This window comes from Desmodus rotundus, chromosome 7 (assembly GCF_022682495.2).
Source record: "Desmodus rotundus isolate HL8 chromosome 7, HLdesRot8A.1, whole genome shotgun sequence".
Taxonomy (NCBI): Eukaryota; Metazoa; Chordata; class Mammalia; order Chiroptera; family Phyllostomidae; genus Desmodus; species Desmodus rotundus.
In genome coordinates this window covers 11123543-11147828 of record NC_071393.1, presented here as the reverse complement: position 1 = coordinate 11147828, position 24286 = coordinate 11123543, and the positions used below count along the sequence as shown (strand labels likewise).

Genomic DNA, 24286 nt, shown 5'->3' with positions numbered 1-24286 from the left:
TGGAATAAACATTTAAATGTAAGATTCCGAACCATAAGATGTCAAGAAGAAAATATAGACAGTAAAATCTCTTTTACATTTATCTTAGTAACATTTTTTTTCTGGTATATCTTCTCAGGTAAGGGAAACAAAAGCAAAAATAAACAAATGGAACTACATCAAACTAAAAAGGTTTTGTATAACAAGGGAAACTGTCAACAAAATGAAAAGACAACCCACTCAATGGAAGAAGATATTCACCAAAGAGCTTAATATCCAAAATTTATAAAGAACTTATACAACTCAACACACAAAAAAACCCAAACCCAATCCAATTTAAAATGGGCAAAGCACTTGAATAGACATTTCTCCAAAGAGATGACAAATAGATATATGAAAATATGTTCAACGTCACTAATCATTAGAGAAATGCAAATTAAAACTACAATGAGATATCATCTCATAATGAGATATCATCTCACACCTGCCACAATGGCTATCGTCAGTACCTCAACGAACAAGTGTTGGCAAGGATGTGGAGAAAAGGGAACCCTTGTGCACTACTGAAGAGAACGCAGATTGGTGCAGCCACTGTGGAAAACAGTATGGAGGTTCCTCAAAGAAATTAAAAATGGCCCTGGCTGGTGTGGCTCAGTGGATTGAGTGCCAGCCTGCAAACCAAACAGTCACTGGTTCAATTCCCAGTCAGGGCACATGCCTGGGCTGTGGGCCAGGACTCCAGTAGGGGGCATGAGAGAGGCAACCACACATTGATGTTTCTCTTTCTCTCTTTCTCCCTCCCTTCCCCTCTTGTCTAAAAATAAATAAATAAAAATCTTTTTAAAAAATTAAAAAAGGGACTGCCTATGACTCAGCAATTCCACTTCTGCGTATGTAGCTAGAGAAACCCAAAACACTCATTTGAAAGAATATACGCACACTCACGTTCACTGCAGTGCTATTACAATGGCCAAGCTATGGAAGCAGCCCAAGTGCCCATTAACAGACAAGTCAATTTTTAAAAAATCTGTGTTGTAATGGAAAAAATGTAGTAAAGAATATATATATATTTTAAAAATCTGTGGTACATATATGCTATGGAATATGACTTGACCATAAAAAAAGAATGAAATCTTACCATTTGTGACAATATGGATGGACCTAGAGAACGTTAAGCTCAGTGAAATAAGTCAGAGAAAGACAAATGTCATATGATTTCACTTACATGTGGAATCTAAAGAACAAAATAAATGAATAAACAAAACAGAAACACACTCATAGACACAGAAAACAGACGGATGGTCAGTGTGCGGGGGGAGGACACTGGGTGAGGAAGGTGAAGGGATTGAGAAGTACAGGTTGGTAGTTACAAAACAGTCATGGGATGTAAAGTCCAGCACAGGAAATACAGTCAATAATGTTGTAACACCCACGTATGGTGCCAGGTGGGCACTGAAACCATCAGGGGAAACACTTTGTACAGCATATGACTGTCTAGCCACTGTGCTGTACACCAGAAACTAATAGAAAATAATATTGAATGTAAACTGTAACTGAAAAAGAAAAATATTTAAATTAAAAAAATATCTGTCCTGTCTGACTCTAGAGTTCCTTCTGCTCATCCCAACTATGGACAAAAGTCTGTTCTCCTTCTGGACCTCATTTTGTATGATGAGGTGGGGTGAGTGGGCAACAGATACAGTAGCATCCAATTCCAACATACTGGGAGAGTTGCCTCCTCTAAGGGCCAAACTCAAGCCAATTTCAGTTTCCAAACATCATCAAATGGAAACTCAAAGAGTGGAGAATCGAAAGCAATAGCAGAAAGGTGGGCCAGAAGCCAAGCCTGTTAAGGTGGCCCCGGACATTCCAGCCTTGGCTCAGTGTCCCTCAGTGCCTCTGCCACAGCGAGGGGTCTCCACAAAGGGAGCCCCAGATCAGCCCAGTCACTGCTGGTTTCCTCCCCATGATGGTCCATTATCCCAACAGGGTGCTAGAGGATGACTGAGGAGGAGCTTCCTTAAAGAAGGGAAAGGATGCCAGGAGCTGGGTGTGTGGCTATATATTTGTCAAGCAGTGCTACTGTCAGACAGAGATGGCACTGTCCCCGGAGCTGTATGGCACCCCTGCCTCCAGGCTGGACTCCTTCGTGGCTCAGTGGCTGCAGCCCAACCGGGAGTGGAAAGAAGAAGTGCTGGAGGCTGTGCGGAGCGTGGAGCAGTTCCTCAGGGCAGAGACCTTCCAGGGGGAAGATGGGCTGGACCAGGAGGTGCAAGTGCTGAAGGTGGTGAAGGTGAGACTGGTCTTCTCCAGCCCTGCGCCAGGGCTGGGCAAGCCCAGAAGGGTCCTTATCCTCCTCCTGAGGCTTCTGGGGACCTCTTGCTTCCATATCCCTAGCCCAGACTGCTGACATCCTAGGACACCCCACCTTAGTTGCCTGCACCCCACCATATTGCTGCCTCCAACAGAACAAGCTGGTAAGGAAGCTAAAATCACTCAGTTTGGGGGGTGCTCTAGCCTAACCCCTTAAATATATGTTATCTCTAATTTGTGCATCCTGTGAGGTAGGTGCTATTCCTTTCCCCTTTTTCAGATGAGCAACGTGAAGGCTCAGAGACTTACGATTCATAACAATCAAAAGCAAAGCAAGGTCTTTGACTGACTCCTGGTGTGAATAGATCACCATAAAATATCGTTTAGAAACCATTGGGGAAATTTTAACATGACCTGGATGTTAAGTAATATGAGGGAATCATTGCTGATTTTGTTAGGTGTAATAGTTTTGTGGTTGCAGGGGAAATATTCTCTTTCATTGGACCCAAATGCTAAAGTATTTAGGCACAAAGGTTCTTGGTGTCTGTAATTTACTCTAACGTGGTTTAGATGAAGCAAATGTGGTAAGGAGTTGAGACTTGTTGACTCTAGACGACTGGAGATATAAGTTCATTGTATTTTCTTTCTATGTTTAAATTTGATAATAAAAAGGTTTTTTTTTTCCCATGAAAGCACAGAAAGGTGAGGTAATTTACACTATATCACACAGCTACTGGTAGAGCTGGGATTTGAACCAGGGTCTATCTGACTCCACAGCCAAGGCCCCAAGCCCTTCCTCCAGCTGCTTCATGTCAACTCCTGTCCTAACTAGGATCAAAATTCGAGAGGGTCAAAACTAGAAAGGCCACGGAGAACCAAACAGCCTCAGTCAATCCCTCATTTAAACATGAAGGGAACCGAGAGGGTGAGAGATGTCCCAAGGCCACACAGAAAAGCTGGTGGCAAAGACGAGACTAACATTAAGAACCCTCACCCCACCCCCGACTTCGGTTTTCTAGCCCAGTGCTCTAGATCTGTTTCCAGGGGCAGCCACCTCAGGGAAGGATTTAGAAGTCTCAGGCCCCCATCTCTTCTTGTACCCACCCCCAGCATCTGAAGCCTGAGGCCATGTGATTTAGAAGTGAGAAACCACACATTCTGACGTCACACAGACCGAAATGTGATTCTTGCCTTCTTCCCTTACTGGCTCTGTGACCGCAGATTTAACATCATAGCTCTCAAACCCTCTGCCTTCTCGCCTGTAATTGGGGCAAAAGCAGCAGCAGCTGCATCTCTGCCTCATCAAGCAAATGGGAAAGCAGGCTAAATGATTAGCACATAGTAAATGCTCAAAAAAAAGTATCATTATAAATTCTTGCCTGAGCTATCTCTTCGGTCTTGGGCACCACTAAGCGTCAAGCAGAGCCTCCCAGACCACGTCCTTGACAACCCTGACAATGAAGTAGCGGATGGAACGGGGAAGCCTGCCAACAGGAGGGTGCTACAAGCAGAATGAGTGTTGACAGCAGGAAATGACATTTACCCAGCTCTCAAATTCTGCCTGCAGACCATATCCACTCCTCCCCTTGAAACCATGAAATAATAGAAATACCTGAAGAGCAGTAGCCAATGAGAAATAACACTTCATTCGGCCTCCAAGCCCTCCCCTGACCCTGAAAATCTGGTGAGCTGAGCTGGTCCACATGAGTGAATGCTTGTCCTTGAATGAGTTGGGTTTAAACAGGTTTGAACTGAAGCAAGTTCTAGAATGTTATTTCCTCTCTGTTTGTTCCTTCAGTGGGATGTGGCCCCTGTCCACACACAGGGAACTGTCCCCAACCCCCTCCCATGGGGCAGAAACACTGAGTCTGAACGCAAGTAGAGAATGAGAATGGAAAAGGTAGGGAGAAAAAGATGGCAGATGCTCCGCCTTCTCAGAAACAGGGTGTGGCTCAGAGACTAGCGTCATAGGGAAGAAAGAGGTCAAAGAACGTACCCGTGTTCTGACTCTTTAACTGACTCTGACTGTGACTCCTGGCAAGGAGCCGTGGCAAGTTGATGAACCCCCACTGCCTCCGTTATCTCATCTGTACTTTGGGTATAGTTATACTAGTACCCACCTCAATCAGTGGGTGTGAGGATGAAAAGGTCTCATATGCATAAAGGGCTTTCAGGAATGCCAGACACAAGTGCTCTCAGCACACAGCAGCTGCAGCGATTCACCCACGGGGTGGGGGAGCTGACCTGAGTAGTGTTCATTCCCCAGCAATCCTGAACCGGAGTGAGACAGAAGGAAGGCCAGAGAGTTGTAGGGTTTTTGTATGCTGGAGGCAACAGGGAAGCAAGCCCAGAATCTCAGAACATCAAAAAGACCCCTTCCAAATCGTCCAGCTCAGGCTCCTTCCATTCAGATGGGGAATCACATCGCGTTGTGCCCGGAATCACAGCAAGCCTTTGGCACACAGTCCCTCATCTAAACTTTCGAGTGACCCAATGACTCACATTCCATCATTTTACATTTACATCATTTTACAGGTGTAGGGCTCAGAATGATCATACAGCTGGAAAACAAGGGCCGGAGTCGAGGTCAAAGTCAGGCTACCCCATTCCACAGCCCACGGTTCTTATCCACCAGGCAATCCTGCACCCCCTTTTTTAATGTCATAAAATTACTCAGACAGCCCACCCCCCAGATTCTCAAAAAACCTTGCGGAGTAAGCGTTCCTACTCCCTTGTAGCAGACATAACTCTGCAGGTGAGAAGACAGAGTCTCAGAGTGATGGAGTGTAGTGAAGAAGCAGCTGGGGCTCTGGAGTCAGGCTGTGTACCCTGTGACCCTGGGCAAGTGGCTTATCCTCTTCTTTATTATTAAATTTATTGAAGTGACATTGATTCATAGGGTCATACAGGTTTCAAGTGTACATTTCTATGATACACAATCATATATTGCACTGTGTGCCCATCGCCCAAAGCAAATCTTCCTCCATCGCCATGTATTTGGCCCCCTTTACCCTTCACTACCCCCACGCCCTTCCCTCCGGTAACCGCCATGCTGTTGTCTGTCTGTGTCCGTGAGTTTCAGTTTTATATCCCACATGAGTGAAATCACGTGGTTCTTAGCTTTTTCTGACTCACTTCTTTTGCTTAGCATAATACTCTCAAGATGCATCCGTGTTGTCGTGAATGGCAGTATTTCATCTTTTCTTATGGCTGAGTAGTATTCCCTTGTATATATGTACCACATCTTCTTAACACAATCCTCTTTCGAAGGACACTTCGGTTGTCTCCACGTCTGGGCCACTGTGAATAATACTGCAATGAACATAGGGGCGCATATATCTTTGGGAACAAATGTTTTTGAGTTATTCAGGTAGACACCCAGAAGAGGGATTGCTGGGTTATATGGTAACTCAATTCTTAATTTTTTGAGAAATGCCATACTGGTTTCCATAGTGGTTGTACCAGCTTTCATTCCTACCCACAGTGAATGAGGGTTCCTTTTTCTTCCCAACCCCTCCAACACTTATTACGGCTTATCCTCTGGACATCCCAGTCTTCTTACCTGCAAAGCACAGGTACCGCTCTGGCTGGTGTGGCTCAGTGGATTGGGTGCCAGCCTGCAAACTGAAAGGTCACTGGTTCGATTCCCAGTCAGGGCACATGCCTGGGTTACAGGCAGGGTCCCCTGTTGGGGGCGTGCTAGAGGCAACCAATCACTGTAGCTCTTGCATATCTATGTTTCTCTCCCTCTGTTTCTCCCTCCTTTCCCCTCTCTCTAAAAATAAATAAATAAAATCTTTAAAAAAACCCAAAATGGGTACCAGCCCATCCCTTAGGGTTGTGGTGATAGCCTCAGGGATTGCCTGGCACAGAGAGTGGCCTCAGGGTGACGGGGCTCTGTGTTTGCAGGTTGGCTCCTTTGGGAACGGCACGGTGCTCAGGAGCAGCGCGGAGGTGGAGCTGGTGGTGTTTCTGAGCTGCTTCCACAGCTTCCAGCAGGAGGCCAAACACCACCAAGCTGTTCTGAGAATGATCTGGAAAAAGCTGTGGACTTGCCAGGACTTGCTGGCCCTTGGACTTGAGGTCCTGGGGGTGTTGCAGGGAGTCCCCGATGCTCTCACCTTCACTATCCAGACCAGGGGGACTGCGGAGCCTGTCACTGTCACCATCGTGCCTGCCTACAGGGCCCTGGGTAAGGGGAAAGGAAGCCCACCTGACTCACACATTTGCCCTTCCCAAGAGGCCGGCAGCTGCCTCACTTTTCATTCATGGCCACATTCTTCCCTTCAGCCTCTGTCATGCTGGGGGCTGGTGACCACAATGCACGGGGCTGACCCAACTCTGACTGTCACATGGCTCAACTCGGGAAACATTTCTCAAAGAATCAGCCAGATAAATATGTGATTTCAAGAGGAGGCAAGACCACGGAGGGGAAGGAGTTAGAAGAGTAACTTTGGGTGCTTCTGTAGCACTTACCACAGGTTCGGGGTGGGGTTGTGGCTGTCATCGTTTGGGCCTTTCCAGAAGCAGACCCAGAGACAAGGGTTGGAGAGCAGGCAGTTCCAAGAAACGCTGGTGGGGAAGAGGAGGGAAGTCACATTACAAATCAACACACAGAGCAACTGGGCAGGGCGCATTCGCAGTGTGCGCCCGCAGCAGCACACCCCTCAGCAAAAGCACTGGCAGAGACCAGCTGTCCCACCTGGAACTGGGCCTCCCTTATAGTGATGGGGGGTTCAAGCAAATCTGAGAAATCCAAAGCAGACATGAAGGGAAAGTGCTGGGGACAATATGGGGGGACAACAGACCTTGAGGGGCTTAAGAATGAGGAAACCCACTTTGATCTCTCTTTACCCTCTTTATTGTAGTAGGCCGTGAGGTCTCAGGTTTCCCCGGAGAACTACTCCAGGGAATCAGCAAGCTCTCCAGGCCCCGCACTCTCCCTTTGCTTCCTCCCACCTCAGGGCCTTCTGTTCCCAACTCTCAGCCACACCCTGAGGTCTACGTGAGTCTGATTAAAGCCAACGGTTACCCTGGAAATTTCTCTCCTTCCTTCTGCGAGCTTCAGAGAAACTTCGTGAAACATCGGCCAACCAAGCTGAAGAGCCTCTTGCGGCTGGTAAAACACTGGTACCTGCAGGTGAGGAGGCCGCTGGGATGGGAGCAGGGGGAGGAGGTGGAGGAGAGAGAGGGGAAGAAAACGCTGAGGCCAGACTTGTCATCTCAGCAAACCGCCTCAAGAAGACCTGGAGGTGCGGGGAAAGAAACGAAAACAGAAGGAAGGAGAAAAACGAGGAATTTACAGAATTTCAGTACACACGTACTCTTAATGCTGCAGTTACCCAGTCTAGTCCTGGCCACTGTCAATTTCACTGGTGCATCTGCACATTAATCTCAGCCCATTAAGGACTTCTAACAAGAGAAAGATTCATTTAAGTCCACCCACACCAGTTCCCTCTCCAAATGGTGGCGTTCCTGCATTTCAGGATTATTACGAGTGAATATATATTCCTAGGAGCTGCTTTTTAGATTTCACATGCAAGTCTGCATGGTACCATGTATATTTCAAAAATACCCAGATGACACCGAAAACTAATATAATATTGAATGTCAACTGTAACTGAAAAAAATGTGAAGGGAAATTGTGTATCTCTTTAAGATATGTTGGCATGATGGTTAAATAGTCACAAAGTGACTTGAAGTTCCTTTTCTCGTGACTGTGCAGGCTGGGATTCTGCTCACTGCTTGGGACACTGCTTCACGACTCCATTCCAGGACTTATGTCAAGCCCAATTTGAAAACAACTGGACTAACCCAGCCCCTTAATTCTAAAATGGGGAAACACATTTAAGGCCAGGGAGGGAAACTAGCTGACTTGGCCGAGGTTACACAGCTGGTGATGGCAGAGCTGAGGCAGGAATTTGGATTTTCCAGTTTTTCATCCTGTGCATCCTGCCACAGAATCTTGGGGCTCGCTCTCTCTCTCTCTCTTTCCCCCCATCTCTTTCAACAGTATGTGAGAGCCAAGTGCCCCAGGGCCATGCTGCCCCCTCTCTACGCCCTCGAGCTGCTGACCATCTATGCCTGGGAGATGGGTACGCTGGAGGATGAGAGTTTCAGGCTGGACGAAGGCCTCACCACCGTGATGGAGCTGCTGCAGGAGTATGAGTTGCTGTGTATCTACTGGACCAGGCAGTACACATTTGAGAACCCAATCATCGAGGACTGTGTCAGAAAACAGCTCCAAAGAGAGAGGTACTGGGCCCCTGGTGGGTCAGGTGACCCCCACCCCATAAGGCACCTGCCTCTTCTACCTGACAGGGTGAATTCAGGAAACCAGGGATGTTAAGAGTAGCAAGCATGGGGCCTGAAATGTTTGGTTCACTCCAGTCGCCTGTGATCACATTCTGTCACGTAGATAAAGTCACAGCTCCCTCCTAAGTCACAGCTCTTATCCTGGGCTTGGCGTCCAACATCTGTGGCCACGCCAGCCACCCAAGGAGGCCTCCTGGACCCCCTCCAAGACTGTATTCTTTAAAATATCCACTCACTATTTATACAGAGGAGAGACACATGGAGGCGGCCCAAACTCTCCTCTGCTGAGGAGGAGTCCCATCTGCTGGTTGCGAGAACTTAGGAGGCCTATGCCTCAGTTTTCTCATCTGTAAATTGGGGATGACAACAACAGCAATACTAGTCCCTACCTTATGGAATTGTTGTAAGGATTAAAGTAGGTTAATTTACACAGGGTTTGGCCTAGTGCCTCTAATATCAGTAGTCCGGGGAGGTGTTACCATTATCCAAAGCATTTCGGCAGCTCTAGCGTCAAACTTAGGTAGCCTGTCTGCAAAACAAAGTCTTTGAACTTAAGAGGCCCACCTACCTGAGTGGGCCTCTGTTATTGCTGCAGCATGCCCTTTGGCATCTCACCCTTCCCACATATACACACATCACCAAAACCCCTTGCAAACGCCTAGAGAGCTCTCCCTAATCGGAAATCTAATTGGTCTCTCCTGTTACTCTCCAGCCATGTTTCTGGGACCTCCTGGACTGAGAGTCCAGGGTTCTGGACGCAGCAGATGCTCAGGGGCTTGAAGAGATGATGTCTGAGAAGCCTCCTTTCTGGCTTGCAGGCCTCCAAGTCAGAAAAAGCCTGAGTACCCTCTCCCTCTGTTGCAGGCCCATCATCCTGGATCCAGCTGACCCGACCCACAATGTGGCAGAAGGGTACAGATGGGACATAGTTGCTGAGAGGGCCAGACAGTGCCTGAAGCAGGACTGTTGCTATGACAGCCAGGGGAACCCAGTCTCCGGCTGGAATGTGAAGGTAATGGCTCCTCTCCAGGCTGCGGCCAGAGGCTGGAAGCCCAGAATAAGATTAACGCACAGTGTTTACTTATTTATTTCTGCACTGCTGGAGCCAGCCGGACATCCGAGTCAGGCAGTCTGGGGCCTGGCTGCACCACCCGCCAAGCTCTGGGAACTTGGGGAAATGATTCAACTCTCTGAGCCTTATATTTGTGTTCAAATTCTTGTTCTCCTTTCCTTTCTTCTTCCCATCCCTACCAGATAATCAGTTCCATGCTCCCGATCATTCCTTGTGTGAACTGACCCCAGGCAAGCTGATTCAGTCAGCTGTTTTGTGCCAGCACCTGGGCTTGGGGCAGGTTGGGGGTGGGGGCATGGGAACAATAGTCTCTGAAACAAACTTGCACAAGCTGCTGAAGGGTACCTGAACTTGGAGTTGTCTTTAAATGGACTGGAAAATAAGTTCTCTTGTGTTCTTGAGCTAGGCCTTCTCAATCAATAAACATTTCCTTACTCCAAACCCTGGGGAAGAAAAAAAAAAAAAACTACTAGAAAGAATTACCAGAGAGCATACTCAGAAAACAAACAAAAAGCTCAATAGCAGATAATATAATGTAATGCCAAGCCTATAGTGTTACAGAACAGACTCGGGGAGGTGGGGGAATGATATACTATTAGGGAATGGGCCCCCCCCCTTGTGCTCCAGGGGTCCCTCCCCCATACTAGGTTCACCATGGAAAGACGTCTCTCAATGCCAGAGATTGGTGAAAAGGAAAGGAATTATTTATTTAAAAAGTTATACAGACTTAGAATAATGACTTAATGTCTTCATTAAAATACTAAAGTCCTTTAGAATACCCACAAATGCACACAGTCCTTCCTTCTCCCTCTGCCCAGTGCCGGGGACCATATCTCAGGAAAACAAGTAGAAGTCCGTGGGTCAGGTAGCTCCTGGTTCCCGACACCATCAGCTGTGTCGCCGTCACAACCTCCAGTTAATCCAAAACCATGTGGCACCTTCTCAAGGCCCAGCAGCAAGAGTCCTTTCACCTCTTTCCTTCCCAGCAAGGTCTCTCCTGCTTCCTAAGCCACGTGGCAAAAGGGAGCACCCCAAAGCCACGTGGTCCCAACCATCCACTGTGGCTGCCACGCCTGGGTTTAAATCCCAGCACCAATCTTCCTCTGCAGCCCCATTTCCGACTCCTCCCACAATCAGTTACACCTGCCAGCATTCCCGTATTTTTCCAGCCTTTCATGGCTGCCATAGTAAGTCTGGGCAGGCGTGGCCCCATGGCGTGGAGCCAATCATCTCCAAGCTCTCACGCAGGTGCTGTAACGAGGAGGAGTTGCCTCCCAGTTACATCCTTGGTGGAAGTCACTCCCATCCCCCTGGCTCAAAGCATGGCCACAGCTATTTAACATATCCATGAAACCAGTTAAAACTTATACGTATGTTAAATGACCATGCCTGAGGTTATTTGCAAAACTGTTGCTATGCAAAACAACTCTCAATGGCCCTGCTCCATGTGTCCCATCCCCCAGTTCAGACTTGTGGGGGTGAGGAAAATATATATGTGTGTGTGTGTATGTGTATATATATATATATATATATATATATATATATATATATATACATACACACACACACATACACACATACATATGTGTGTATATATATATATATTTTTTTTAATATTTCCTGGACACCCTGAGTTCTGGATCCCGTTACAAATCTCTATTTGGGGCCCTCCCTGGCTGCACCCTGTTACAATAGTACAGGCAAAGGCCATAACAATCTATTTTAATCACATTGTACTTTTCAATTTACAAAGCACTTTCCAGAGATCATCCTGTAAAGTAGAAATGTCAAGTATTATTATCACCATTTAACATACGAGGAAACTGAGGCTCAGAGAGGTTAAGTCCATTGACCTGGGTCACACTCCTAAGATGTAGCAGGACTGAAACCCAGGTCTTTGTAGGGCTCTGGAAATGGGAAATGAAATGTTATCTCTGAAGTCACTAGAGACGATTCCTTGAAGGAGATAGGGCCCAAGGTGGGCCTTAGAAGCCAGGGAGGGATATAGACACTCGGAACAGAAGGCACTCCGTCCAGGTAAAAGGTAGGGCGGGGGGTTAGGGGCAAAGGACTGGGGTGTGTTCCAGAACAAAAGCCAGTCATGCTTGGAGGAAGGGCATCAGAGGAGCATCAGAGGCTCTCAAATAAGGGACAGAGATTACAAACCGGCCCAGCAGCCCAAGGACACCCACGCATGGGCTGAAAAGTGTATGCCTTTGGATTTTTCCTGACCAGTCACACCATTGTGCAAAGATTTTTATCTTGAGAAGTCTAAAGACCTGACCATGCTGGGCCTCTGTTCCTTCTAGAAAAGATCAGATAGAGGGCTGGCCTTGCCCAGCACCCTCTAGGTATGTTCTTCAGCCACCTGGGACTCTCGGGCCCTTGAGTGTTGGTGAAGACAGCCTTTGGAGCGGGTTCAAATATCTGCTCTGTTCCTCACTACCTCTGAGGTGTTCAGTAAATCACTTCGCCCTGTTTGATCACAATCTCCTTATCTGTAAAATGGGATGATAGGAGAACCAACTCCTCATAGGGCTGCTGTAAAAGGCACCCAACATGGGGCCTAGAAGGTGGTTGGCACTCCCTAAATGTTTGCTGCTGCTGCTGTTGAAAAAGTGAGGACAGCCCTGGATGGGTGTGCAAAACGAAAGGTTGCAGGTTCAGTTCCCAGTCAGGGCACATGCCTGGGTTGAGGGTTCAGTCCCCAGTTGGGGCGCGTGCAAGAGGCAACCAATCAATGTTTCTCTCTCACATCGATGTTTCTCTCCCTCTCCTTCTCTTTCCCTTCCCCCCTCTCTAGAATTGATTAAAGAAAAAAATTAAATTAAATTAAATTAAATTTATAAAAGAAAGAAAAGAGGAGAACAGGTGAAGGGAACTTCAGCACGTAAGAGAGAGGAGTGTAGACTCAACCCCTCTCTTCTCTCCCTTGCAGAGGGCGCGAGACATCGAGGTGACTGTGGAGCAGTGGGGTTACCCAGACTTGATCCTCAGCGTGAACCCTTACGAGCCCATAAGGAAAGTTAAGGAGAAGATCCGGCGGAGGCAGGGCTGCTCTGGCATGCAGCGTCTGTCCTTCCAGAAGCCCAACGGCGAGTGGCAGCTCCTCAGCAGCCGCAGCTCCCTGGCCTACTTCGGCATCTTCTCCAACACTTGCATCTCTCTGCTGGAGACCATCGCCTCTGAGATCCAGGTCTTTGTCAAGAATCTGGGTGGTGAGAGCCACGCCTATGCCATCGACCCCAAGACCTTCATCCTGAGCCTGAAACAGCAGATCGAAGATAAGCAGGGGATGCTCCGAAATCAGCAACAGCTGGAGTTCCGAGGCCAGGTCCTGCAGGATTGGTCGACTTTTGGGAGCTATGGTATCGAGGACAGCGACACCCTCATCCTCTCCCAGAGGAACGTCAGAAGGGTCCCGTTTCTACACAGCTAGTTTCTTCTGGGAAACCTCGCTGGGCGGTTCTGCCTTCTCATCCAGGACTCATCCCATCAATCACTCCTTCCAGTTCTCTGCTGGGGAAGTCCTATGTCTTCACCACTTTTGTAAAGAGTTAGCCTAGCCCTCCCTGCCAGTGGAGGAATGAGAAAGGGTGTGAAAGAGTAGATATATAAATGACGAGACCATATATGACAACAGAATTCTGACCCACAACCTCCATAGCCACCGGTTTCCGAAGCCAAACCACCACCTGTTCATCAATCAACCCAAAACTGTCAGAACTTGGTCAATAACTGCCAGCTTCCCTAATCTCCTCCCCCAGCCCCCCATAGCCCCTTCCAACTCAGGACCAACCAGAGAAAGCCAAATAAGCTCTCTAGCAATCATATAGGATGAAGTTCTGCGTCTAGACAGCCCGCCTCCAGCTTCCCTATGCCACCGACCTCAATCAGGGTGCACACCTGAGGCCTTCTCGACTTTCCACTGGAAAGCATTCCCATTGCTTGTCTTCGAGTCTCTGCCAAACGCAGCAGGTGTTGGTTGACTCCCTTGCTAGAGCAAGTTGGGAATAAATAAACTTTGTTCATTCTCTTTCGGATGATCTTCATTTCTTTCCACGTGTGTTAATGCTGTCCTAGTGGTGATTGTTTAATTCTTTGAGCCTCTCAAATCTGGGAGTGAAAACTGGAGACTCTGAGAAAGAGAGAAGCAGTCTGGGAAAGCAAGGATGACTGTAAAAAATCCCATGGACTTTTTTTGTTGTTTAAAGAACAACATTTATAACCTTTTCCAAATGTTACAGTAATACCAGGGGGAAGAGAATGGTTTTAGCAATTAGAAAAAAAAAAAAAGGCAAATCTGGGGTTTGGCCACTGAAACTTATTTATAACGATGGGAGGGTAAAAAAAAAAAACAGACAAAAAGTTGTTTCACATTACAGACCTCCTCCCACCCCACCCCAAAGCCTGAAGCTTGCTTACCAAGTCAAAAAAAGAGACACAGTTAATTCACAAGCTGGAGGTTTGAACTTGAGTAAGACAGTTATCAAAACCCAGCTGTGCATCAGAATCGCCCAGGATAGTGCCTCTCAAACTTTACTGTACATCCTGAAGAACTTAATCACAAGTAGGTCTAAGCTGAAGTCAAGACTCTGCATTTCTAACAAGCTCCTGAGGATTGTGCATGCTGCTGGCTCACAGATTATACTCTGAGTAGAAGCCAGACCCCGGCATATTGAGGAAATGCAGATTCCTGAGTCCCACCTCTCAAGAGATTCTGACCTGGTTAGTTTTTGGTTAGGCCCAAGAATCTGCATTTTATCAGGTTTCCTACATTGTTTCTGATTCCCAGATGGATTTCGGGATTCCTGGAATACATGAGTAATATTGAAACTGCATTAAATCAAACCCTGGGAATTTAGGCATTAACCCCCTGTGTGACCTTAGGCAATTTCTCCCCCTCCGTATGTCTCATTTTCCTCATCAGGAAAAGGGTGGAGCCCTGGCTGGTGTGGCTCAGTGGATTGAGCACTGGCCTGCAAAGCAAAAGGTTGCGGATTGAATTCCCAGTCATGGCACATGCCTGGGTAGCGCGGACCAGGTCCCCAATTGGGAGCGTGCGAGAGGCAATCCATCGATGTTTCTCTCCCTCTCTTTCTCCCTCCTTTCCCCTCTCGCTGAAAATAAATAAATAAAATCTAAAAAGAAACGAGAAGGGTGGAGCAGTCGATCTCTTTGGCACGTCTAAACTCTTACATTTGGGGACACTCCCACGACAATTCAATGGCCATCAGCGATCTGAGTCTGAGAACTACCATCCCCACAATGCCCTGCGCTTCTCCACTCCCGCGTGCTGTCGTGGGGGTATCGCTCCCCACCGTCCTTTGCGGCGGCTCAAGAGGACTGCGCCCCGAGGTCCCATGAGCGATCTGGGCAGCAGCAGCAGTGGCAGCGATGCGGAGGAGCTGGCGCGGTGCCGCGAGGCCGCCGTGCCGGCCTGGGGCTTGGAGCAGCTCCCGAGAGGGCCGGAGAAGAAAAGAACCGGTAGGGGACTGGGTTCGAGCGGTCTGGCCGGAGGGCGCGGGATCTTCCCGTGGGGCCTGAGAGGATGGATGGTGAGGAAGGAGTCACCGGGACTCGACTTCTTTGCCCGAGAGACCTGCAGGGACTAGATGGGGCTCCACCTGAAAGCGCGGGCTGCGGCGGCAGCGTGGATTGTGTCCTTGTCCCAGCCAGGGAAATCGAGGCTCCCGAGCGTCTTTTGACTCAGCCCCCTTTGGGCCATCATCACTGCTGCACACGGGGCGGCCCGCCGCCTCTCCGAAATGACTGCGACAGCCCACTTCGTGGATTCTCTCACTTACAGCCTTTCCCTGTCCGCCACACACTTCACACCCCGGGGCCGCCAGTGAGCGGTGTCCAGCCCAGCCTGACCGTGACTCCCTGGTGCCCCGGGAGTGAGTGCAAAACCCCTCACCATCGGGGTACCGAGTTGTAATCCAGAGGGTACATGAATGTGGAACGGGAACAAGGTTTCATCTTTGCTTTCCTTAACCTCTCTTGGAAGTTTGGCACCCCTTCCCGTGTTCTATGTGGGCCACAAGCCTCACGTGACTTGGACAATGCGTGTTATTTTGTCCTATCAAAAGTTACAGATTTTCATAACCCATCACAGTCTCTGCAGATATGTGAAAATGTTCACAATAAAATGTTGGGGAGAATTATTTACACTCATTCCTGCTTTAAAATTACAACAATTTGTAGGCCCTAGAATCCGAAGAATCTCTAGATCTCATTTCATGCATTAAAAAAGAAGCACATATATTAGTATGCCAGATTTGGTTTTTTACTGTTAAGGTAACTGAGTTTCAATATCATTGGTTTTCTTTGTAATACTGTGTGTGTGTGTGTGTTTTAAAATTATTTTCGAGAGAAAGGAAGATAAAAGTGGATTTGTTGTTCCACTTATCCATGCATTCATTGGTTGATCTTGTATGTGCCCTGAATGGGGATTGGACCCTCAGTCTTGGTGTATCAGGACGATGCTCTTACAAACTGAGCTATTTTATTCATTTAAGACATGACTCTGAGAAGGGGTCCAGGCTTTACCAGACTGCAACACAGGCCATGGCCAGGCATGGTTAAACGCCCGGCTCTTGTTGAAGAGGACTTGCAGGCTCTTTGGTAATCCATTCCCTGCCTGCCTCTCCTTCCTCACTGCCCCGCCACACTGCACTTCCCACGGGTAGGCTCCAGACCATACTGTACCCTCTCATCCCTGGGCACCGTAGCCCTGTAGTTTTCTCTGCACGGTTCGTACACAGATCTGCCTTTACATCTCCATCACTCACTAGCGGTGAGACTGGGCAAGATACTTAAATCTCACTGCACCTAAACCTTCTCATCTGTAAAAGGTAAACACCCCACCAAGTTCAGAAGTAATGGAGATGACGTGTCTGCAGCGCTTGCACGTATTAAAGGCCCGATAAATAGCAGCAATTATGTGGCTGATTTTGCTACATGGACGGCTTTCTCCCTCCTGCCCAACTCCCGCTCCTTTTTAATTTTTATTTATTTTAATTTTATTTACTTTTTAGAGAGAGGGGGAGGAAGGGAGAAAGAGAGGTAGAGAAACACCAATGTGCAAGAGATACATCGATCAGTTGCCTCTCACATGCCCCCAACTGGGGACCTGGCCTGCAACCCAGGCATGTGCCCTGACTGGGAATCGAACTGGTGACCTTTCGGTTCACAGGCTGGCACTCAATCCACTGAGCCACACCAGCCAGGGCTTTATTTTTTTAAAGATTTTATTTATTTATTCTTAAGAGATCCCAGCCTTTTTTTTTTTAAGCTTGAAAATTAATTTTAGGACAACATATACTTTGAAAAAAGTATGCAACATTTATTTCCCACCAGGACACCACTGCCAAGAGCTGGGGCTATAAAGATTGACAAAGGCAGATCGTGCGCCCCAGTAGCTCACAAAGCCAGGGAGCAGGTGACCATGCAGAGTGTTCAAAGCAGTGTAAAACTTCACTGTGTCCTCACACTAACTGGAAGTGTGGTTGTCTCATCCCCACTTTATAGATGAGGAAACAAAGGCTCGGGAGGTAAAGCGACGTGCCCAGGGTCACAGAGCTTGCCAGTGGAAGAGCCAGGGCTTCACTGAACCCTGCGTTCTGGGGCCTGGGTCTAACACTGCTTCTGTAGCGTGTCAGCGCCTCACGTCCATTGCTCTGTGGTCAGGACGGAGGAAATGCCCTTCTCCCTTGTGGCGGCACACTCAAGAAACACGGGCAGGTCTGCAAAGGCTGCCCACCCCAGGGCTTCACATTACTCACTTCAGGACCATCAGGCACTTTGTGTTCTGTGCTGTTGTCCAGAGCACACAGGCACAGGCCACAGTGCCAACTGTGTCCTCTGGAGTTGCTTATTACCATGACCCGTGTTGGGTCCAGGGTTGCCAAGTGTCCGTTTTGTTCAGGTAGCCCCTTAAGTACATAAGCTTATTTTGTCCCATTCCTCAAGTCAAAACCTTTCATTCTTTTTTCACACCATCCATCTAGTCCATCAGCAAAAGTGTGTTGACTCCATCTTCAAAATAACGCATATCCAGGGTCCTGCCACTTCATAACATCTCATTTATTGCAGCAAAGTCCTTGCTTCTGGCCTCGCCCTACTAACTGTGTCCACACAGCAGCCAAAGGGATTCTGTAAAATCCTACGTGCATGTGGGTCCAACCTCTGTGCAGAAACCTCCAGTGGCCCCTCCCTTCCTTCAAGGCCCAGGTCCTCACACTGCCCCCTGCCCCCATCTGGCCCCCGTGAGTTCCCCATCTCTCCTGCAGCCACACTGGCCTCCTTGCTGGCTCTAAAAAACACCAGACAGATTCTGCCTCAGGGCCTTTGCAGGTTCTCGTCCCTCCCCCTGGAAGACTCCCACAGGCATCCACTTGACTTACTCCCTCACCTGTCTCTCAAATTTCTATTCAAATGTCACCTATCAGCGATGCCCTCCCTGCCCACCTTTGTAACATGATCCCCTGCCCAGCACTCCCTACCTCCCTCCGCTGATGGGTTTTTGTCCCTATACTTAGTATTTAATTTTACACGTGTAGTTCTGTGTGTGTCTTTGTCATCTCTCTGCCAACTAGAGTGTAAACTCCATGGGAGCCGGGATCTTTGTCTAAGTTGTTTAGCTACTAGAACTCCACCTGGGTTAGGTTAGACCTCCAGTATTTGGTGGGTGAATGGCCACCAGGCCAGGAATCCCCAACGTCTTGGCTTGAAAAGTGTGATCAGTGTAATGGAGCCACTTTCTCTGTCCTCCACAGCACTTAGCACACAGCCAGGTAGGTACCTAGTAGGAGCTCAATAAATACTGGAATCAGATTAAACTTAGACTCACCTGCTAGCATGGTGGTTAAGAGAAGGGCTCTGGAGCGAGCTGACCGTGTCCTTATCCCAACTCTGTCACTCATTAGCTGTTTGACCCTGGCTAAGTTATTTTACAGTTTCCTCTTCTGCCCAACAGAGATAACGGTGACCCCTCCGATGGAGTGGTTGGGACAATTTAGTGAGTGATATGTGTAAATCACTTAAAATCATGCCTGGCACACAACGGATACTGTTTTTGTCATGTCCTCTATAAATGCCTCAAATTTTCACTATTTCCACAGATGCTGTGAATAATCAGTTGCCAAGCACCCAGCCGAGCCTCAGGTACTGTACACTCTGGGTTCAAGTTCATACAGTCAACAAATACTGACTCCCTGCTGTGTGTCAACGCTAGGTTAGACCATGGGCGGACGAGGCATGTGCAGTCCCTGCCCTCATGGGGCCAGCTCCTGAGCGGGTGGGAAGTGAGGTCCTTCTGCGTGTGTTGTAGGCAGAAGGTGGATGAGCACGAGCAAGATGGCAACGAGCTTCAGACCACCCCTGCCTTCCGAGCCCACGTAGCCAAGAAGCTGGCAGCCCTGCTGGACAGGTAACCAAAAGTATGCCTTCTCTTTTCCCGCCCTCATGGCCAGGAACAGTAATGGCTTATACTGGCCAGGAGCTCCCAGAGCGCAAGTAGGCGCTGTGGCCAGCACGGTGGCGTACGTCACCTCATGGCCCTCACAATCACCTGGCCACATAGGTCCTCTCATTCTCTAGATGGGGAAGCAGAGGCTCTTCGCAAGGAGAAGCCTTTTCTTGAAGTCACAGGGACTAAGGCGCAGAGGTGGAGACTCGAACCCAGGTGTGTTTGCCTCCAAAGGCTTTGCTCTTCAGCACCGTGAGGTCCCGCTGCCGTGCAATGAGAGGGGAACCCAAGAAGCAAGAGCTCCTTCCCAAACGGGCAGGGGACAGGCAGAACTGCGTGTGTCAGGCCCTGTACCAGTTCTCTTTCTTAGAGTTGAGAATACAGTTTGTAAAGGTCTAGGTCAGCATTGCTCAAATAGGCACCAAGGAATACTAGTCCCAAGTGTGACTAGAAAAAAGGGTCTAAGGACAAAGAAGTTGGGAGATGCTGCCGTCTGCACACCCCTCTGTGCCCGCGGAGACTGTGGTTCACAATAGGATATCCGAGGCTCTGAGCAGACTTGCAGTAAAGAGAACTGTGAACTTTGTTCAGCCAGGAGTTTCTAGACTCATTTTCTAGGTGGCAGTGCCTCTGTTTCATGGAAGACGAGTCCCAGGTTACACTGGTTTAGAGCCATCCCTGACTGGCGGAGCGGATTTTGAAAGGGAGCTAAGGATGTCCAAGCCAGCATCCTTCACTTGGAAGTAGATATCAAAAAGGACAAGTGAGTCCTCCCAGGGTGTCAACCGGCTGCTCTCCCAAGATAGGATGTCAGGCCACACCTCCGCAGCCTGAACCACTGTGACCCGGTGCCAGTCCTCCAATTCAGGAATGCAGGAAATACGTCTAGGAAGGTCAGTTGGCACCTCAAGCTGTGGGAGCAGTTTTTCTTGGTGACTGTTTGGCTTCAGGGTGAACAAGGCCCGCCCGGCTCTGCACCGGACGCTTCCCCGGGTGCAAAGCCAGCAGAAAGCCGATCAGCCAGGGTCAGGACATTTCCGGCTGTGTTTCTTTCCTGAGAGACTTAGTGATGCTCCAGCTGGTCCCTCGTGTGCGAGCAGGGTTTCCTGGCCTTGGCACCATTGGCGTTTTGGGCTGGATGATTCTTGGCCATGGGGGCTGTACTGTGCATTGTAGGACTCCACCCCCTAGATCCTGATGCCATTCCCCCAGCAGTTGTGACTCCAAAACCGTCTACAGGCATTGCCAGTCATACCCGGGGACCCGCATCGGGCTGCTGTGTTGGGTGCTGCTTCAGAGTCAGGCACCTGCATGGCATCATCTCTCATGCGACTTCCGAGACCGCTTTCCTGTCTGGGATTTCTGGGGCCGCCTTCGGCGTATGTGGTAGGCAGTTAGGGGAGAGCGCCCAGTGCAGTGCTGTGTCTGCTGTGAGGACAGTTTGCGAGCATCATTCTCTGTGGCGCACGGTGACTTCTCTGTCAGCAGAGACGTGCTTGCTGGTCTCGGCAGTTCTCCCTGCTCTGTGCTTCTAGAGAGAGGGTTAATTTTGGTCAGAGGGGCTGTGAAACACGGCGGATCACATTGGCAGCAATCACTCTCATAGCTGCCATTCACTGAGTACCTGCTGTGTCCAGGCTCCGTGCTGAGTACTTGGTACCCACTGTCTCCTTTAATCCTGTGACAGCCCTAAGAGGTAGGGACTCCCAGTGTACAGATGGGTAGCACAGGCTCAGAGAGATGGAGTCACTTGCCAAAGGGGACACAGCTAGTAAATGACAAAGCCAGGGTTCAAAACCCAGGTCTCTGAAGTCTGAATAAGACCAATGGATTGTATCAAGTGTCAGTGTCGGCTTTCTGGTTGTGATATTGAACTGCAGTTACGTACAATGTTACCATAGGGAGGAACTGGGCAAAGAATATATGGCATCTGTATGATTTCTTGGACCTGCATATCAATCTACAGCTATCTCAAATTTTTTTTTAATTAAAAATAAAAAGAATTTAAAACCAGGTCTGCCCTGCTCTATAAGCTGGCCTCTGAACCATCTCTCTAGACTGGTCCTATATCCCTTTTCATGTCTGCTGTCGGGAAGCTCCGGGTAAAATGTGTGTCTTCTCTCTAGCAAGCGTACAGGGCTTCCGAAGCACACTTTGGCTCTTTCTGTCCCTCCTGCATTTATTTTCTCTTTTCGGTCCTTGAAATCATATCCATTTTGTTGTGCTGTATCTTAAAAATCCACAGCGTTTTCTGGAATAAAGCGGGGTGTAAGCAGATGAAGAAGAGCAGTGTAGGCTGGCAGGGGCTGTCCGGCAGGTTATGGCTACAGGGTTAGCCTGCTCCTCAGGCCAGTGTGCTGTCTGCTTTTGCATTTAAAATAACATGCTGCATCCCCTCCATTTAAAAAAAAAATAATTGTTTTACATTTTTAGCTGTGGCCTGTGTGACTCAGTTTGCTGAGCATGGTCTGGCAGACCAAAAGGTCGCCGGTTTCACTCCTGATCGGGGCACGTACAACTGATCGATGTTTCTCTCCTTCTCTCTTTCCCTTATTTCCCTTCTCTCTAAAATCAAAAAATAAAATTAAAAATTAAAAAAAATGTTTGTTGGTACCCAAAATCTTATCCTAAATCAAGCATCTCCTCTTCCCTTAGCTCCATTACCGTCTCAGAGGTTGTGAAGAAGCCAACAAAGGCTGAGGCACAGAAAGTCCCCCCGGAGGATGATGGTGAGTAGCTGCACTGTTAATATCAGCTGTGTTTAGTAAGCATCTGCTGTGTGTCTGGCGCTGGAAGATACAGTGTTGGTACATCACTGTCTCATCCGTGCAGCCTGCTCCGCGGCAGATGTCATGATGATGCCCCCACTTAGTGGGGGGACTGGAAGGGATGCTGAGGCTCTAAGAAACGAAGGCACTTGCCTGAGCTGACCTTATCTGTCTGGCCCTGAGCAGAAGCGCCTCCCCTCCACGCTGCACAGCCTCGCCTGTCTGAGTCTGTCTGTCCCGTGCCAAACTCATCTGCCACTTTGGAAGCTTCCTTAGGCAGGAGGCCCCCTGCTGGCTTCTACACTGCTCACCTGATTTGGCAGCTGCTGTCCCCTCAGCACCCTGTCCTCTGGCCCCAGCTGTCCCCAAGCATGCCCATCATCACATGAGACATCACTTTGTGGTCAGACAGAGCAGGTCCTGGGTCTTCGCCTTGAGGGCAGACGGGAGGGCAGCCTTGGCACCTGGGCGAGGGGTGGGCACCTGGCCATGCTGACTCTGCCCCTTTGGGTTTTAGGCTTCCGTCTTTTCTTCACCTCCATCCCTGAAGGCCCCGAGGAGAAAGCTGCTCCCCAACCCTGCCGAAAGCGATTGCCTTCCAGCTCCAGGTGAGGTCTCACACCCTCTCCTCAAGTTCCCTCGTTTTTGCCCATTTTCTGTGTTGGCCAGTGTCCCAGAATAGCCAAGCAGACTTCAGTGAGGTCCAGGCCGAGGAGGGGCCCCGTTGGGGAGTTCCTGTCAGGTAGAAATGGTACCCTCCGTTGGAGGGGAAGAGGTTCAACCGGGGGTCGGTCAGCTTTGGAGGTTACTGCTTTTTGAGCACCTGTGTTGTGCCAGATGCCTCACCCCTTGGACATCGTTGTGAGGCCTGGAGTCCATGAAGACCCCCATTTTGTAGATGAAGACACGGAGGGTCAAAGAGGCGATTCCACGAGGTCACCTAGCTAGAAGCAAAGAAGCCAGTGTCGGAACCTGAGTCTGCCTCACTCCTGAGCCTGAGCCCTCTCCCTGCCTGCCCCTGTGGCCTCTTTCCGGTGACAGCTTTGGGGCTCCGTCCCAGCTCCAGCTGACCCCGAATGCCCTCTCCTTGCAGCAGCGAGGACAGTGATGAGGAGAGGCAGCGGTGCCGGGAGGCAGCTGTGTCAGCTTCTGACATTCTCCAGCAGTCCGCCATCCATGGCCCTGTGCAGGTGGAAAAGGAGGCAAAGAAGAAGAAAAAAAAGTCGAAAAAGAAAGCCAAGAAGGAGGCCAGTGCGGACTTGATCACAGTCACCACCACCACAAGCAAGGCCACGGTCGGGAAGCAGGAAAAGGAGTCAGCTAAGTTCAATGGAGATGTATCACTTGGAACCAAAAAGAAGAAAAAGAAGAAAAAGGCAAAGAAGGCCAGTGAGGCTTCCCCATGCCCACTATCGAAGAGCACAGCAGCCGTGCCTGCGAACTGACCTCGGGCACGGGGCCCAGCCAGTCCCAGTGATGAGGCGCCCACTGAGATGGGCCTTTCCAAGGGCTTGGCTGGCAAGTCCAAACTCTGCCCATGACTTGGGCTTGCCCAAGAGTCAGGGCAAAGCCACGGTTGTACAGTGAGAAGCCTAAGCAAAGCCTGACCTGCTGTGCTTCCCCCGGGGGGGCTGGGGCAGACCTGTGGTACCAGAACATTCCGTGGTCTCGGGAGGAAGAAGCCTTCCAGTTATTCAAGACTGATGGCCAAGTGGTAAGGTCCCATCTCCCCAGTCCTGTCTGTGGGAGTGAAGGAGGACCTTTTCCTTCTCCCCCTCCTCCTCAGCCTGGGGTGGGGGACGGTAGTAAGAAAATGAGGGAGGGGGTCCCCAAGGCGCCAAAGCCCAAAGAGTTTGTACTTCTCCCTGTATGCCACACAGACTGGATGTAACATTGTCTGAAAAAGAGAGAGAGATTTCTATCCCCTCGTTTTCCAGAATTTTCTCTGTCCACATTTGTGAACACACCACACACGATCGCCTCCCAACCAGGTTATCGGAAATAAATTGTCAGACCCCACACATGACAAAGTGACTGGGGGCTGCCTCCTGGTCAGCGCCAAGTCTTAACAAGACACTTTAAATAGGTGTCCCACAGGAGAGTCCTCTGGCCTGCACCCCAAGGTGGGTTTCTGCACCCCAGCTTTAAAACTTAAGAAAATGTCATAGCACTTGTGGGCTGGGTTTCATGCACCAGGGCTATCCTGCAAGAAGGAGTAGAAGGTCAAGGTGAAGGTGAAATTCTGGCTTTGTTGCCTTGCCTCAGAGATTTGGCAGAGTAAAAAAGACAGGTGGGGTGTGAGAGTGTGGGTTCTGGACCTGTATTTCCACCTCTGGCCCGCCTCCGCCTCCCTCCACCTGCCCAACC

General features: G+C 49.2%; 2 protein-coding genes and 2 long non-coding RNA genes across 5 annotated transcripts; 2 read left to right on the top strand and 2 right to left on the bottom strand.

Moving 5' to 3' along the window:
- Window positions 1-2043: 2043 nt before the first annotated feature.
- On the top strand, window positions 2044-13720 carry OASL (2'-5'-oligoadenylate synthetase like). The gene is made up of 6 exons (XM_024567015.3): window positions 2044-2272; window positions 6202-6484; window positions 7257-7432; window positions 8306-8547; window positions 9472-9619; window positions 12618-13720. Exons 1-6 carry the CDS (start codon window positions 2075-2077, stop codon window positions 13116-13118), a joined length of 1548 nt encoding a protein of 515 aa, XP_024422783.1. The 5' UTR covers window positions 2044-2074; the 3' UTR covers window positions 13119-13720.
- Window positions 5116-7242, bottom strand: LOC123480426 (uncharacterized). Its single transcript, XR_006656436.2, has 4 exons — window positions 7147-7242; window positions 6769-6864; window positions 5855-5916; window positions 5116-5592 (listed from the first exon to the last, which is right to left on the bottom strand). It is a non-coding gene; the product is annotated as an uncharacterized lncRNA (long non-coding RNA).
- On the bottom strand, window positions 7404-10747 carry LOC123480427 (uncharacterized). The gene is made up of 3 exons (XR_006656437.3): window positions 10463-10747; window positions 10025-10122; window positions 7404-7538 (listed from the first exon to the last, which is right to left on the bottom strand). It is a non-coding gene; the product is annotated as an uncharacterized lncRNA (long non-coding RNA).
- Window positions 13721-14984: 1264 nt separating the features above from the next.
- On the top strand, window positions 14985-23840 carry C7H12orf43 (chromosome 7 C12orf43 homolog). 2 transcript variants are annotated; one of them, XM_071221881.1, is made up of 6 exons: window positions 14985-15166; window positions 18805-18847; window positions 19014-19112; window positions 21807-21880; window positions 22437-22527; window positions 23016-23840. In XM_071221881.1, the coding sequence occupies exons 1-6, from the start codon at window positions 15043-15045 to the stop codon at window positions 23362-23364; spliced, it is 780 nt and encodes a 259-aa protein (XP_071077982.1). In that variant the 5' UTR covers window positions 14985-15042; the 3' UTR covers window positions 23365-23840. The 2 variants fall into 2 exon arrangements, with proteins under 2 accessions (XP_071077982.1, XP_053784138.2); XM_053928163.2 differs by having other exon boundaries at window positions 14986-15166; window positions 23013-23840.
- The last annotated feature ends 446 nt before the right edge of the window (window positions 23841-24286 follow it).